The sequence below is a fragment of the Salmo trutta genome, chromosome 31 (genome assembly GCF_901001165.1).
Source record: "Salmo trutta chromosome 31, fSalTru1.1, whole genome shotgun sequence".
In the NCBI taxonomy this organism is placed as follows: Eukaryota; Metazoa; Chordata; class Actinopteri; order Salmoniformes; family Salmonidae; genus Salmo; species Salmo trutta.
This window is the reverse complement of record NC_042987.1, coordinates 5028938-5045546: the sequence shown is the minus strand read 5'-3', so window position 1 is coordinate 5045546 and position 16609 is coordinate 5028938. Positions and strand designations below refer to the sequence as shown.

At 43.2% G+C, this 16609-nt stretch overlaps 1 protein-coding gene across 2 annotated transcripts in view; it reads left to right on the top strand.

Moving 5' to 3' along the window:
• Positions 1-16609, top strand: part of LOC115169381 (sodium/potassium-transporting ATPase subunit beta-1-interacting protein 4) — a 101476-nt gene continuing 84867 nt past the window's right edge. For both annotated transcript variants that reach the window (XM_029724947.1, XM_029724948.1), the window contains exon 1: positions 1-350. In XM_029724947.1, coding sequence (XP_029580807.1) covers positions 297-350 — 54 coding nt within the window. In that variant the 5' untranslated portion in view covers positions 1-296. The remainder of the gene's footprint in view (positions 351-16609) is intronic.

Genomic DNA, 16609 nt, shown 5'->3' with positions numbered 1-16609 from the left:
TACTCTCTCCACACACACACACATGCACACGCACCAGCGTGAAATCCAACTACTCAACTCGAAAGCTAGCGGTAGAATAAACCCAAACCACCCCTTTCATACACAAAGCAATCATTGGGGGACAGAAAAACCATGGGATGCCGGAGCCCGCAGCTTACCTACGCAGTTTTCAAAGTGGACCGAGCTTGAAGCCATTCCTTGTATTTAAAGGTATCCGTGATATCCGGTGACCCAGTGTAGACCGTTCTAAGGACATTTTCTTGCCGTTTCTCGAGTGCTATTTTGTTTTTGACACAATGGGGTGCTGCAGCGGCCGATGCACGCTCATCTTTCTCTGCTCGATTCAGCTGGTGAGTGGTGGCCCGTTACTTCTGTAGCCTAACACTACAAGTGGAATTTGCCCTGTTTCTTATGTTTGTTTAGACATTGGAAATCGGTTTTGGGTGAAACACACATTTCTTTTAAATCATTTTTTTGTCATTTTACTTCGAACATTGGCCAATTTTACCACCGGTGCTTTCGTGTGTGGATTTATTAGTCTAGTTATAGTGCTAACTTATGGAGGATACGCATAACTATTTGGCGTCAAGTATTATGTGCCCAAACTAACCTACACCTGTAGCACACTGTTTTGTTGGTTCACCCTGTCGGTTACACGAGGATAGGCTACTCTGCGATTTATGTGGGACATATGGCAAGACTCAAGAGTGGTGTGAGCATTCTGCACTGCACGCCCTCAACCACAAGCTACGGTGTGGTCCTGCTAGTCCTAATGCCAGATCATGTTGATACAAAATGTATATATATCTGGCACCACTATGGCCAGATCAACTCATCACAAATGCATTATCCCTCTGGCCACACACTGGTTGAATCAACGTTGTTTCCACGTCATTTCAATGAAATTAAGTTGAACCAACGTGGAAAAGACGTTGAGTTTAAATCTGCGCCCAGTGGGCAGCCGCCAGGTTAAATTACATGACACTTTTTCAAAGACGTGTTCTCACACTTCTGCTTATTTTTACTGTAGCCTACAAGTGTGTACTGCGATCCAATGTTTGTGACCATTGACACAGTGGCCTGTTGGTGTTTTGTGCAACACTAGCACCATTGTGTCTTCTCGGCTAAAGTCATTAATGTGTGGCACATCAGAGTACATCCCTCAAACCACTTTCACACAGTGAGTTGGTGTGTGTGATCCCATCTCAGTGAAAATAAATCAACATGGAAGTTTTGAGGGCCAGCTTCCATCTGTCCCAGAATCACCATGAGAACCTGTGATCCACAATGCAAAAGGGCATCAGCAAGTTGAAAGCTGCTGGAAAGAGATTGTTACCAGGTTGTAATCAGTGTGAGACGTGACATTTTACACATAGTAGCTGTGAACTTGTTGTTAGTGCCCCCCTCCCTATTCTGAATTTTGTCATCTCTCTCTCTCGCTGTCTCTCTCTATCTCAATTCAAATCAATTCAAAGGGCTTTATTGGCATGGGAAACATGTTTACATTACCAAAGCAAGTGAAATAGATAATAAACAAAAGTTAAATAAACAATCAGAAATGAACAGTAAACATTACACTCACAGACGTTTCAAAAGAATATACATTTCAAATGTTATATTATGGCTATGTACATTGTTATAACAATGTGCAAATTGTTGAAGTACAAAAGGGAAAATAAATAGACAGATAAATATGGGTTGTATTTACAATGGTGTTTGTGCTTCACTGGTTGCCCTTTTCTTGTGGCAAAAGGTCACACATCTTGCTGCTGTGATGGCACAGTGTGGCATTTGACCCAATAGATATGTGATTTTATCAAAATTGGGTTTGTTTTCAAATTCTTTGTGGATTTGTGTAATCAGAGAGGTATGTGTCTACAATATGGTCATACATTTGGCAGGAGGTTAGGAAGTGCAGCTGTTTCCACCTCATTTTGTGGGCAGTGTTCACATAGCCTGTCTTCTCTTGAGAGCCAGGTCTGCTTATGGCGGCCTCTCTCAATAGCAAGGCTAAAAGTGTATTTTTCCATATATAGACACATCATATGTGTTTTAATCAAATCAACTATATGCACTGAGCTTGTCTGATTTTTTTCTTTTTTAAGCGAACTGTTTGATGAAATAATTAAGATACACAAATGACTCAATGCATACATGTGTCATGTAATTGATTTGATTGTGCCGGACCTGGCTCTGAGTTGCTGTGCTGTGTTTAAAAAAAAAAAGACAGCGAGTGACTTTGTGATTAGCACCCGCTGTCTCTCTCTCCTCCCTGCTGCATCGACCACCACAGAACATTAACAGTGTGTATCGCGCTGTCCGTGTTGCTGAAGCTGCAACATAATTACAGCCATTTCTGATTAAAAAGTTATGTTACCAAAATCTCTCATTTGTTTAGGAAAAACGATGGTGGTTATACAAGGCTGCTATACTAAGGTCTACAGCTCGATGGTGGTTATACAAGGCTGCTATACTAAGGCCTACAGCTCGATGGTGGTGATCCAAGGCTGCTATACTAAGGCCTACAGCTCGATGGTGGTGATACAAGGCTGCTATACTAAGGTCTACAGCTCGATGGTGGTTATCCAAGGCTGCTATACTAAGGCCTACAGCTCGATGGTGGTTATACAAGGCTGCTATACTAAGGTCTACAGCTCGATGGTGGTTATACAAGGCTGCTATACTAAGGCCTACAGCTTGATGGTGGTTATACAAGGCTGCTATACTAAGGCCTACAGCTCGATGGTGGTTATACAAGGCTGCTATACTAAGGCTTACAGCTCGATGGTGGTTATACAAGGCTGCTATACTAAGGTCTACAGCTCGATGGTGGTTATACAAGGCTGCTATACTAAGGCCTACAGCTCGATGGTGGTTATACAAGGCTGCTATACTAAGGTCTACAGCTCGATGGTGGTTATCCAAGGCTGCTATACTAAGGCCTACAGCTTGATGGTGGTTATACAAGGCTGCTATACTAAGGTCTACTAATGATATTACTTATTATAATAATGATGATCATAATAATAACAATAAGAAGGAGATCAAGGAAAATCAAGGGTTATTATTATTATTATAAATATGATTTTTCTGACAATTTGGACAGTGTAAACAACACTAAATAAATGATAAAGAATACCAGAGAGGCTGATCTAATTGAGGAGTGTACAGCCTTGATTACAGTATGGAAAAGATTAAAAATAGACACATTTGTGAAATTGTTGCGTGAGGCTTGGTGCTCACGGAATCAGTAGGCTATTAAAGAAACACTCAAACAGGCAACAGAAACAGGATCTGTCTTATTTCTGTAGATGTATATGGAGGATTTATAAAGCCAGGCACATTTAACAGTAGGCTATTGATTATAGACCTAATTAAGTTGGGCTTTGCTTCTCTCCTCACTTTTCTTAGACAATTAAGGCAAGTGCTGTTTTCTCGTCTCCTAACTCTTCTGCTGCCTCCGCCGCATTGTTCTCAACACCCAATATGCTGGTTAACTTTACTATTATGCACATAGCAACATGGTCTAAGAAAAGGCGCCAATTTAACAGCGCACTGATGCGTTTCAGAACTGTAAACAGCGATCACTATCCAACACAGGAGAAATTGCATTTGTTATAAAATAATATAATTTTTATTTGTGTTGCATCATTGTTCTTACATAGTATAACCATATACAATTCCAGTAGCACGTCTTAGACTGATGGACTGTGCCATCCCCACGGCCTCCACAGTGGATCAGTCCACTCAGACAGGCGCGACCAACAGCCTATCGACCACTAAATGGGGTCAGCCCTAGTCTTAATTCTGTTCTGCATGCATTATTTGGTGTTTTACATTGTACACAGAGGACGTTTTTGTTTAAATTCTGTGGTCTTAATTTGGTGTTTGTCACATTTTGTGAATTATTGGTTAGTGAGCACAATGGGCTCTATAATTGATTCAAGTATTTTTTTGCCAGATCCTAATTGGAATTCTATGTTCCTTTTGATGGCGTAGATTAGGAGGTCCTTCTTGCTTTGTCTCTCAGATCGTTCATAGCTTTGTGGAAATTACCTGTGGTGCTGATGTTCAGGCCGAGTTAGGTATCGTTTTTTGTGTACTCTAGGGCAACGGTGTCTAGATGGAGTTTGTGTTTGTGGTCCTGGCAACTGGACCTATTTTGGAACACCATTATATTTGTCTTACTGAGATTCAATGTCAGGGCCCCAGGTCTAATGTAAATTTTGTTAGCGAGTCATTTTAAGCACTCTGGTCTTGGAGGGCTGTGACGGTCGTCAAAAGGAGTAGACCAAGGTGCAGCGTGTTGAGTGCTCATGATAAATATTTATTTTTAACTCCGAACACAAAAGCAAAATAACAAACAAACGGAAAACGAACGTCACGTTCTGCAGGCTTTACAGAGCTGTGCAAAAACAAGATCCCACAAACCCAGGTGGAAAAAACCCCTACTTAAGTATGATCTCCAGTTAGAGACAAGGACCAGCTGCCTCTAATTGGAGATCATGCCAAACACCAACATAGGTTCTAGTTTTTGTATTTCTATGTTTATTCTATGTTTTCTATTTCTATGTTAGGTTCTAGTTTTTGTATTTCTAACAACATAGAAAACATAGAATAAACATAGAAATACAAAATCTAGAATGCCCACCCAAATCACACCCTGACCTAACGAAAGTAGAGAAAATAAACTGCAATCTAAGGTCAGGGCGTGACAGTACCCCCCCCAAAGGTGCGGACTCCCGGCCGCAAACCTATAGGGGAGGGTCCGGGTGGGCATCTACTCTTGGTGGCGGCTCTGGTTCGGGGCGTAGCCCCCACTCCGCCCGCTGATCCCTCCGCTTTTGTGTCTCCGGAGGAACCAGACCGTGGATCATCGCCGGAGGCTCAGAACTGGAAACCCCCGCTGGAGGTTCTGGACTGCCGACCGCCGCTGGAGACTCTGGGATGCAGGCCGTCTCAGGAGGTTCCGGGCTGCAGGCCGTCTCAGGAGGTTCCGACCTGGGGACCGTCGCTACAGGCTCCATGCCATGGATTATCACTGGAGGCTTCGTGCCATGGATCATCTCTACAGGCTCCGGGCCATGGGATCATCACTGGAGGCTTCGTACGTGGAGCCGGAATAGGTCTCACCGGACTAGAGACCGCCACAGGAAAGGAAGACCCAGAGTTACCTCTGCTGCAGAGGATAAGTTCATTAGAGTTACCAGCCTCAGAAATTGCTGGCCAAATAAATGCTTCACAGAGTTCAAGTAACAGACACATCTCAACATCAACTGTTCAGAGGAGACTGTCTGAATCAGGCCTTCGTGGTCGAATTGCTGCAAAGAAACCACTACTAAAGGACACCAATAAGAAGAAGAGACTTGCTTGGGCGAAGAAACACGAGCAATGGACATTAGACTGACGGAAACCTGTCCTTTGGTCTGATGAGTCCAAATTGGAGATTTTTGGTTCCAACTGCCATATCTTTGTGAGACGCAGTGTGGGTGAACGGATGATCTCTGCATGTGTATTTCCCACCGTAACGCATGGAGGAGGAGGTGTGATGGTGTGGGGGTGCTTTGCTGGTGACACTCTCTGTGATTTATTTAGATTTCAAGGCATACTTTACCAGCATGGCTACCACAGTATTCTGCAGCGATACGCCATCCCATCTGGTTTGTGCTTAGTGGGACTATCATTTGTTTTTCAACAGGACAATGACCCAACACACCTCCAGGCTGTGTAAGATCTATTTTACCAAGAAGGAGGGTGATGGAGTGCTGCATCAGATGACCTGGCCTCCACAATCCCCTAACCTTAATCAAATTGAGATGCTTTGGGATGAGTCGGACCGCAGAGTGAAGGAAAAGCAGCCAACAAGTGTTCAGCATAAGTGGGAACTCCTGTTGAAAAAGCATTCCAGGTGAAGCTGGTTGAGAGAATGCCAAGAGTGTGCAAAGCTGTCATCAAGGCAAAGGGTGGCTAGTTGAAGAATAGTTGATTCCATATATGTTATTTCATAGTTTGGATGTCTTCACTATTATTCTGCAATGTAGAAAATAGTAAAAATAAAGAAAAACCCTTGAATGAGTAGGTGTTCTAAAACTTTTGACCGGTAGTGTATGTTCTGAAATTTGTTCCACTAATTGGTCTTTTGACCCATTGAGACCATGTCACGATTGGGTCGATTCCTCTCCTAGTGACCAGCTAGATTACCACATGGGATTTCTTTCTGAACTAATTTCTAATCTACCCAGCCAGCCCAGACCATTCTTTCACACAGACAATACTCTGTTGTTAGTGTGTGATGATCCTGCAACATTATGCTGGGTTGTCTGTGAGAACCATAGAATTTGTGGAATAAATTCCCATTCTGTGATTAGAACTCTGATTACATTTCGAGACTATTGACGTGGTCAGAATAGTGGTCAGAGCTCACAAGGGGGCCATGGTGATGTCGTCCAGGTCCTATCAGGTCACACCCTCGACACTTTAGATAGGATAACCAACCAATGTGTCACCATGCTGGGCTCTTGCCAGGTCACACCTTCGACACTTGAGATTGGTTGGTTATCCTATGTGTCACCATGCTGGGCTCTTGCCTATTCCCATTAACAGGTTGCTCAATCTCTCGGCACGTTCCGAGCACTTTCACAGTTTTGTAGCAACGATTTCTACTTGACTTGAGTGGCTAGCGTTTATGACAGTGTTGTGTAAAATGTAGACGACAACGCGGTTCAAGTAATTGTGATGTAAACCCTTCAATTCACAACATTTACATTTACCTCATTTAGCAGACGCTCTTATCCAGAGCGACTTACAAATTGGTGCGTTCACCTTATGATATCCAGTGGAACAACCACTTTACAACCTCAATCCATGTACAGTACAGTTACAATGGGACCCATACTCATGTCTTTGTCCCTAACAATATGCTTCTCCATTTCTTCTCTCATATATTGTCTAATCTCAAGACTGTTGAGTTAAGCAGGAGTCCAGAAAGCTCAGTTACTGTGTGAGAAATAGTTCCTCTGAGTGTGAATGATGGTTGTGGAAATATAATATTATCATCATCCAGCAGCACTCTCTCCACTCTCCCAGGGTGCTTCACTCCTCTCTGTCCCCTGATGCCCCAGGGGTAGCTACCTGGCTGGCTGTGAGATTCCTGAAGATCTGTCTCTCTCCTCCCAGAATGCTCTCTGCTTCCGACGTGACAGGGGGGCTTCAGGGCTGCTGGTAACTGTCACCTCAGGGCAGGAATGTGACACGCACATGTGCACACACAAACACATGCACACACATACATGCAGACAGAGAGACATTATGTTGTCTGTTTTTAGAGCCCTTTTCCACCTGAGAACTTCTACTTGTTTCTATTTACCTCATAAATGACTCACCAATGTCTATATGTACATTATCAGATCAATTTTTTTGATGTGAGCTAGGCTGGTTTGTGTGTGTGTTTGTATGATATTGAAGACCTCTGAGGCTTTTCCTTTCTCCTCAGTAAGGCTTACTTGCTCCTCGTTGATCCTGTTGAAACCATTGTTGAAAGCTAACACCTCACTGAATTGGAAAGGAGAGAAGAGGTTTTCTCTAAGTCAAGAAGACACCTCTGGCCATTCACAACTAGCTACCTGTCCTCTTCTCCTCCTTGAGCTTTTTACTTTCCACCCCTCCTCTCCTCCTCTTCCTTCCTCCTCTTCTGAATACCTGGAAGCAGGGCTCTAAAGTGCGACCAATTTGGTCGACTCTGCAATGAAATATTTTGCTGTGTGACCAGAAGTTTGATTTTGGGAGCACTGTGTGACTATGACATTTCTTTGTTGCTGTAATGATACGGCTTGGCTGTACCGTTGTTTCCGAGTGCCCTAGTGAAACAAGTGAGTGCAGATTCATTAGCGCCATGGTTGCACCATTACTACGGCGAGTGAGGCTTGGTTCTAGACCAACCAGGTCAAAAGATCTGACCCATATTACCGGAGCAACATTTTGATCTTCCTATAGCCGCGGATCGCTGGGACCGCATAAACCATGTCGTGGACCATTCTAAAAATACTTGCCTGTCCTTAACCATTTGTTTACACTTTGTTCAGTCACGTTACCTCATTGGCTAGTTAGCTAACAACCTGGTAACTTTACCAGTATATCCAAACATTTGGGGGTACAGAAAGGAAACGGTATAGCTTCTTCAGGAGATCAATGGTCATAGCAATGAGTTTAGTGCAGGAAACGTGGTAATTAACTACAATGACCATAATCCATTGCGCACACACTTAAACATGTCCTGTCTGTGCGAGCATACATGGAGACTGTAACGGTCTTCGTCATCCTCATATGAAGGGGAAGAGAAATCAGACCAAAATGCAACGTGGTCATTTTTAATGATAATGATGAACACTAAATCTGACAAGCAAAACAAAAGAACAACCGAACAGTCCCGTCAGGTGCAAAACACTAAACAGAAATGATCTACCCACAAACCCCAAAGGAAAACAGGCTGCCTAAGTATTTTACATTTACATTTACGTCATTTAGCAGACGCTCTTTTCCAGAGCGACTTACAAATTGGTGCATTCACCTTATGATATCCAGTGGAACAACCACTTTACAATAGTACATCTATATCTTTTTGAGGGGGGGTAGAAGGATTACTTTATCCTATCCCAGGTATTCCTTAAAAAGGTGGGGTTTCAGGTGTCTCCGGAAGGTGGTGATTGACTCCGATGTCCTGGCGTCGTGAGGGAGCTTGTTCCACCATTGGGGTGACAGAGCAGCGAACAGTTTTGGTCATGGGTGCACCTCAGCCACGCTCAAGGTCCTAAACGATATCTTAACAGCCATTGATAGGAAACAATGCTGTGCAGCCGTATTCATTGACCTGGCCAAGGCTGTCGACTCTGTCAGTCACCACATCCTCATCGGCAGACTCAATAGCCTTGGTTTCTCAAATGATTGCCTCGACTGGTTCACCAACTACTTCGCTGATAGAGTTCAGTGTGTCAAATCGGAGGGCCTGTTGTCCGGACCTCTGGCAGTCTCTATGGGGGTGCCACAGGGTTCAATTCTTGGTCATCAAGAAAAACAAACATATTTTATTAAAATAAAGTAATGTTGATAAATTTTGACATTTTAGTCATTTAGCAGACGCTCTTATCCAGAGCGACTTACAGTAGGGTGCATACATTTTATTACATTTTTAAATACTGGCCCCCCATGGGAATCGAACCCACAACCCTGGCGTTGCAAGCGCCATGCTCTACCAACTGAGCTGGTGTGATGGTTAATAAGTGATAATCAGTAATGGGCAGTCACTACCATCATGGGACTTTTATGAATTGTTTTATTCTATGTTGTTACAGCATTCAACCCACATAATGCATAGTGCATTTAACTGTCTAAACAAATTATCGAAACCGTTATCAAAAAATGTTGATCCTTTTTTTATAATCGAACCAAACCTGACCTCAAAAAGCACTTATCTCTCAGCACTACTTTTATAATAAACTAATGTATTTACAGTGTTACATATTACTTTCTAGAGCATAACATGTGCTTCAAAAGCAGCTGAAATTCATGAATGCCCAATATAGGCTGTATCGCAATCGATTTCAAAATCGTATTTTCTGGTCTTACTAAATTTGATGTGGTGCTCCTAACTTTTAAAGTAAGGAACACCAGTGCAAGCATTTACATTTTTAATTCAGAGCCCTGCCTGGAAGGGCTGTCCTTTTGGTAACACCTGTTTAGCCAGCAGGGTCCGGCCCTGGAAATTCAATCTACCACGAAGTACTGGACAAAATAGAGAGAGGATTAGAAAGAGACACAGCGAGAGAGAGGGGGGGGGGTTAGAGAGAGTGTAAATCAATCACATTTATTTATAAAGCTCTTTTTTACATCAGCCGATGTCACAAAGTGCTGTACAGAAACCCAGCCTAAAATCCCAAACAGCAAGCAATGCAGATGTAAAATCACGGTGGCTAGGAAAAACTCCCTAGAAAGGCCAGAACCTAGGAAGAAATCTAGAGAGGAACCAGGCTCTGAGGGGTGGCCAGTCCTCTTCTGGCTGTGCCGGGTGGAGATTATAATAGAACATGGCCAAGATGTTCAAACGTTCATAGATGACCAGCAGGGCCAGATAATAATAATCACAGTGGTTGTAGAGGGTGCAACAGGTCAGCACCTCAGGAGTAAATGTCAGTTGGCTTTTCATAGCTGATCATTCAGAGTTAGAGACAGCAGGTGCGGTAGAGAGAGAGTCCAAAACAGCAGGTCTGGGACAAGGTAGCACGTCCAGTGAACAGGTTAGGGCCGCAGGCAGAACAGTTGAAACTGGAGCAGCAGCATGACAAGGTGGACTGGGGACAGCAAGGAGTCATCAGGCCAGGTAGTCCTGAGGCATGGTCCTAGGGCTCAGGTCCTCCGAGAGAAAGAGAGAGAGAAGGAGAGAGAGAAGGAGAGAGAGAAAGAGAGAAAAAGAGAGAGAGAGAATTAGAGGGAGCATACTTAAATTCACACAGGACACCAGATGAGACAGGAGAAATACTCCAGATATGACAGACTGACCCTAGCCCCCGACACATAAACTATTGCAGAATAAATACTGGAGGCTGAGACAGGAGAGACATTGTGGCCCCGTCCGACGATACCCCCGGACAGGGCCAAACAGGCAGGATATTGTCAAAGCACAGCCCCCATACCACTAGAGGGATATCGTCAAACCACCAACTTACTACCCTGAGACAAGGCCGAGTATAGCCCACGAAGATCTCCCCCACGGCACGAACCCGAGGGGGCGCCAACCCGGACAGGACGATCACGTCAGTGACTCAACCCACTTAAGTGACGTACCCCTCCTAGGGACGGCATGGAAGAGCACCAGTAAGCCAGTGACTAAGCCCCCGTAATAGGGTTAGAGTCAGAGAATCCCAGGGGAGAGAGGGGAACGGCCAGGCAGAGACAGCAAGGGTAGTTTGTCACTCCAGTGCCTTTCCGTTCACCTTCACACCCCTGGGCCAATCATAAGACCTACTGAAGAGATGAGTCTTCAATAAAGACTTAAAGGTCGAGACCGAGTCTGCGTCTGTCACATGGATAGGCAGACCATTCCATAAAAATGTTGCTCTATAGGAGAAAGCCCTGCCTCCAGCTCTTTGCTTAGAAATTCTAGGGACAGTAAGGAGGCCTGCGTCTTGTGACCGTAGCGTACGTGTAGGTATGTACGGCAGGTATGTACGGCAGGACCAAATCGGAAAGATGGGTAGGAGCAAGCCCATGTAATGCTTTGTAGGTGAGCAGTAAAACCCTGAAATCAGCTCCTAGGCTTAACAGAAAGCCAGTGTAGGGAGGCTAGCACTGGAGTATAATGATGAAATGTTTTGGTTCTAGTCAGGATTCTAGCAGCCGTATTTAGCACTAACTGAAGTTTATTTAGTGCTTTATCCAGGTAGCCGGAAAGTAGAGCATTGCAGTAGTCTAATCTAGAAGTGACAAACGCATGGATACATTTTTCTGCATCATTTTTGGACAGAAAGTTCGGATTTTTGCAATGTTACGAAGATGGAAAAAAGCTGTCCTTGAAATATTCTTTATATGTTCATCAAAAGAGAGATCGGGGTAAAGAGTAACGCCGACATCCTTCACAGTTTTATTTGAAATTACTGTACAACCATCAAGATTAATTGTCAGATCCATCAGAAGATCTCTTTGTTTCTTGGGACCTGGAACTAGCATCTCTGTTATGTCCGAGTTTAAAAGTGAAACACAGACTTCCAGGGAGGGCAATTTTGGGGCTTCACCATGTATCATCGAAGTGTACAGCTGTGTATCGTCCGCATAGCAGTGAAATGTTTCCGAATGATATCGCCAAGAGGTAAAAAATATAGTGAAAACAAACCATCCACAGAGACAAACTGATATCTTTCTGACAGATAAGATCTAAACCAGGCCAGAACTTGTCCGTGTAGACCAATTAGGGTTTCAAATCTCTCCAAAAGAATGTGGTGATCGATGGTGTCAAAAGCGGCACTAAGGTCTAGGAGCACGAGGACAGATGCAGAGCCTTGGTCTAACGTCATTTAAAGGTAATTTACCACCTTCACAACTGCAGTCTTAGTGCTATGATGGGGTCTAAAACCAGACTGAAGCGTTTTGTATACATTGTCTTCAGGAAGGCAGTAAGTTGCAGCGCAACAGTTTTTTGTAAAATGTTTGAGAGGAATGGGAGATTCGATATAGGCTGATTAGTTTTTTAAATATTTTATGCGTCAAGGTTTGGCTTTTTCAAGAGAGGCTTTATTACTGCCACTTTTAGTGAGTTTGGTAAACATCTGGTAGATAGTGAGCCGTTTATTATATTCAACATAGGAGGGCCAAGCACAGGAAGCAGCTCTTTCAGTAGTTTAGTTGGAATAGGGTCCAGTATGCAGCTTGAAGGTTTAGAGGCCATGATTATTTTCATCAATGTGTCAAGAGATGTAGTACTAAAACACTTGAGTGTCTCACTTTATCCTAGGTTCTGGCAGTGTTGTGCAGACTCAGGACAACTGAGCTTTGGAGAAATACACAGATTTAAAGAGGAGTCCGTAATTTGCTTTCTAATGATCATGATCTTTTCCTCAAAGAAGTTCATGAATTTAGCACTGCTGAAGTGAAAGCCATCCTCTCTTGGGGAATGCTGCTTTTTAGTTAGCTTTGCGACAGTATCAAAAATACATTTTGGATTGTTCTTATTGTCCTCAATTAAGTTGCAAAAATAGGACGATCGAGCAGCAGTGAGGGCTCTTCGATACTGCACGGTACTGTCTTTCCAAGCTAGTCGGGAGACTTCCAGTTTGGTGTAGCGCCATTTCCGTTCCAATTTTCTGGAAGCTTGCTTCAGAGCTCGTGTATTTTCTGTATACCAGGGAGCTAGTTCCTTATGACAAATGTTTTTTGTTTTTAGGTGTGCGACAGCATCTAGGGTATTACGCAAGGTTACATTTAGTTCCTCAGTTAGGTGGTTAACCGATTTTGGTACGCTGACGTCCTTGGGTAGATGGAGGGAGTCTGGGAGGGCATCTAGGAATATTTGGGTTGTTCGAGAATTTATAGCACAGCTTTTGATGATCCTTGGTTGTGGTCTGAGTAGACTATTTGTTGGCGATTGCAAATGTAATAAAATGGTGGTCCGATAGTCCAGGATTATGAGGAAAAACATTAAGATCCACAATATATATTCCATGAAACAAAACTAGGTCCAGAGTATGACTGTGGCAGTGAGTAGGTCCAGAGACATTTTGGACAAAACCCACTGAGTTGATGATGGATCCAAAAGCCTTTTGGAGTGGGTCTGAGGACTTTTCCATGTGAATATTAATGTCACCAAAAATTAGAATATTATCTGCCATGACTACAAGGTCCGATAGGAATTCAGGGAACTCAGTGAGGAACGTTGCATATGGCCCAGGAGGACTGTAAACAGTAGCTAAAAAAGTGATTGAGTAGGCTGCATAGATTTCATGACTAGAAGCTCAAAAGATGAAAACCCAGTCTTTTTTTTTGTAAATTGAAATTTGCTATCGGAAATGTTAGCAACACCTATGCCTTTGCGGGATGCGCGGGGGATATGGTCACTAGTGTAACCAGGAGGTGAAACCTCATTTAACCTGTTGAGGACAGACGTTCCGCTAGCGGAACCCCGTTCCACCTGCGGAACCCCTAGCCAACAGCCAATGGCATCGCACGGCGCGAAATACAAAACCAACTAAATTACCACAATTCAATTTTCTCAAACAATCAACTATTTTACACCATTTTAAAGATAAGACTCTCGTTAACCTAACCACATTGTCCGATTTCAAAAAGGCTTTACAGCGAAAGCAAAACATTAGATTATGTTAGGAGAGTACATAGACACAAATAATCACACAGCCATTTTCCAAGCAAGCATATATGTCACATAAACCCAAACCACAGCTAAATGCAGCACTAACCTTTGATCTTCATCAGATGACACTCCTAGGACATTATGTTATCCTGTTATGGCTAGGGGGCAGTATTTTCACGGCTGGATAAAAAACGTACCCGATTTAATCTGATTATTACTCCTGCCCAGAAACTAGAATATGCATATAATTATTAGCTTTGGATAGAAAACACTCCAAAGTTTCTAAAACTGTTTGAATGGTGTCTGTGAGTATAACAGAACTCATTTGGCAGGCCAAAACCTGAGAAGATTCTGTACAGGAAGTACCCTGTCTGACCATTTCTTGCCCTTCTTGATTATCTCTATCCATTACAGAGGATCTCTGCTGTTACGTGACACTTCCTACGGCTCCCATGGGATCTCAGAAGGCGGCAAAAAGCTGAATCGTGGCTTTGCAGGCTCTGGCTGAAAAACATTAGCGCGTTTGGATAGTGGCCAGTAACAGTACTATGAGACTCAGGCTCGTGCACGAGAGGATAGCATGCTTTTATTTTCTCTCTCTTTGTACGTTTACATGCTTTCCCGGTCAGAATATTATCGCTTTTTTACGAGAAAAATGGCATAAAAATTGATTTTAAACAGCGGTTGACATGCTTCGAAGTACGGTAATGAAATATTTAGAAATCTTTTGTCACGAAATGCGCCATGCTCGTGACTCTTATTTACACTTCGGATAGTGTCTTGAACGCACGAACAAAACGCCGCCGTTTGGATATAACTATGGATTATTTTGGACCAAACCAACATTTGTTATTGAAGTAGAAGTCCTGGGAGTGCATTCTGACGAAGAACACCAAAGGTAATCAAACTTTTCTAATAGTAAATCGGAGTTTGGTGAAGGCTAAACTTGCTGGGTGTCTAAATAGCTAGCCCTGTGATGCCGGGCTATCTACTGAGAATATTGCAAAATGTGCTTTCACCGAAAAGCTATTTTAAAATCGGACATATCGAGTGCATAGAGGAGTTCTGTATCTATAATTCTTAAAATAATTGTTATGTTTTTTGTGAACGTTTATCGTGAGTAATTTAGTAAATTCACCGGAGGTTTGCGGGGGGTATGCTAGTTCTGAACATCACATGCTAATGTAAAAAAGCTGGTTTTTGATATAAATATGAACTTGATTGAACAAAACATGCATGCATTGTATAACATAATGTCCTAGGGTTGTCATCTGATGAAGATCATCAAAGGTTGGTGCTGCATTTAGCTGTGGTTTGGGTTTATGTGACATTATATGCTAGCTTGAAAAATGGGTGTCTGATTATTTCTGGCTGGGTACTCTGCTGACATAATCTAATGTTTTCCTTTCGCTGTAAAGCCTTTTTGAAATCGGACAGTGTGGTTAGATTAACGAGAGTCTTGTCTTTAAAATGCTGAAAATAGTCATATGTTTGAAAAATGGAAGTTTTCGGATTTTAGAGGAGTTTGTATTTCGCGCCACGCCCGTCATTGGATATTGGAGCAGGTGTTCCGCTAGCGGAACATCTAGATGTAAGAGGTTATCCTGTTAGGGCTAGGTGCAGTATTTACACGGCCGGATAAAAAAACGTACCCGATTTAATCTGGTTATTACTACTGCCCAGAAACTAGAATATGCATAAAATTATTGGCTTTGGATAGAAAACACCCTAAAGTTTCTAAAACTGTTTGAATGGTGTCTGTGAGTATAACAGAACTCATATGGCAGGCAAAAACCTGAGAAGATTCTGTACAGGAAGTGCCCTCTCTGACCATTCCTTGGGCTTCTTGACTCTTTTTATTGAAAACTTAGGATCTTTGCTGTAACGTGACACTTCCTACGGCTCCCATAGGCTCTCAGAACCCGGGAAAAGCTGGATGATGTCGAGGCAGCCCCTGGCTGAAAAACATTAGCGCCTTTGGTAAGTGGTCTATCAGAGGACAATGAGACTGAGGCGTGTGCACGAGGCGACCCCATGTTTTTATTTTCTCTCTCTTTGTACTAAAACACAGATTCCCGGTCGGAATATTATCGCTTTTTTACGAGAAAAATGGCATAAAAATTGATTTTAAACAGCGGTTGACATGCTTCGAAGTACGGTAATGGAATATTTAGAATTTTTTTGTCACGAAACGCGTCGGGCGCGTCACCCTTCTTTACCCTTTCGGATAGTGTCTTATTGTATAACACAGTAAATTCATCAGGCTAAGCCATGTTTCAGTCAGGCCAATCACATCAAGATTATGATCAGTGATTAGTTCATTGACTATAACTGCCTTGGAAGTGAGGGATCTAACATTAAGTAGCCCTATTTTGAGATGTGAGGTTTCACAATCTCTTTCAAAAATGACAGGAATGGAGGAGGTCTTTATTCCAGTGAGATTGCTAAGGCGAACACCGCCATGTTTAGTTTTGGCAAACCTCAATCGAGGCACAGACACGGTCTCAATGGGGATAGCTGAGCTGACTACACTGACTGTGCTAGTGGCAGTCTCCACTAAGCTGGCAGGGTGGCTAACAGGGTGCAGGTCAGGCAGCAGGCTAGGCAGCAGGCTATCTCATTGTGGAGCTAGAGGAGTTAAAGCCCTGTCTATGTTCGTAGATAAGATGAGAGCACCCCTTCAGCTAGGATGGAGTCTGTCACTCCTCAGCAGGCCAGGCTTGGTCCCGTTTGTGAGTGAGTCCCAGAAAGAGGGCC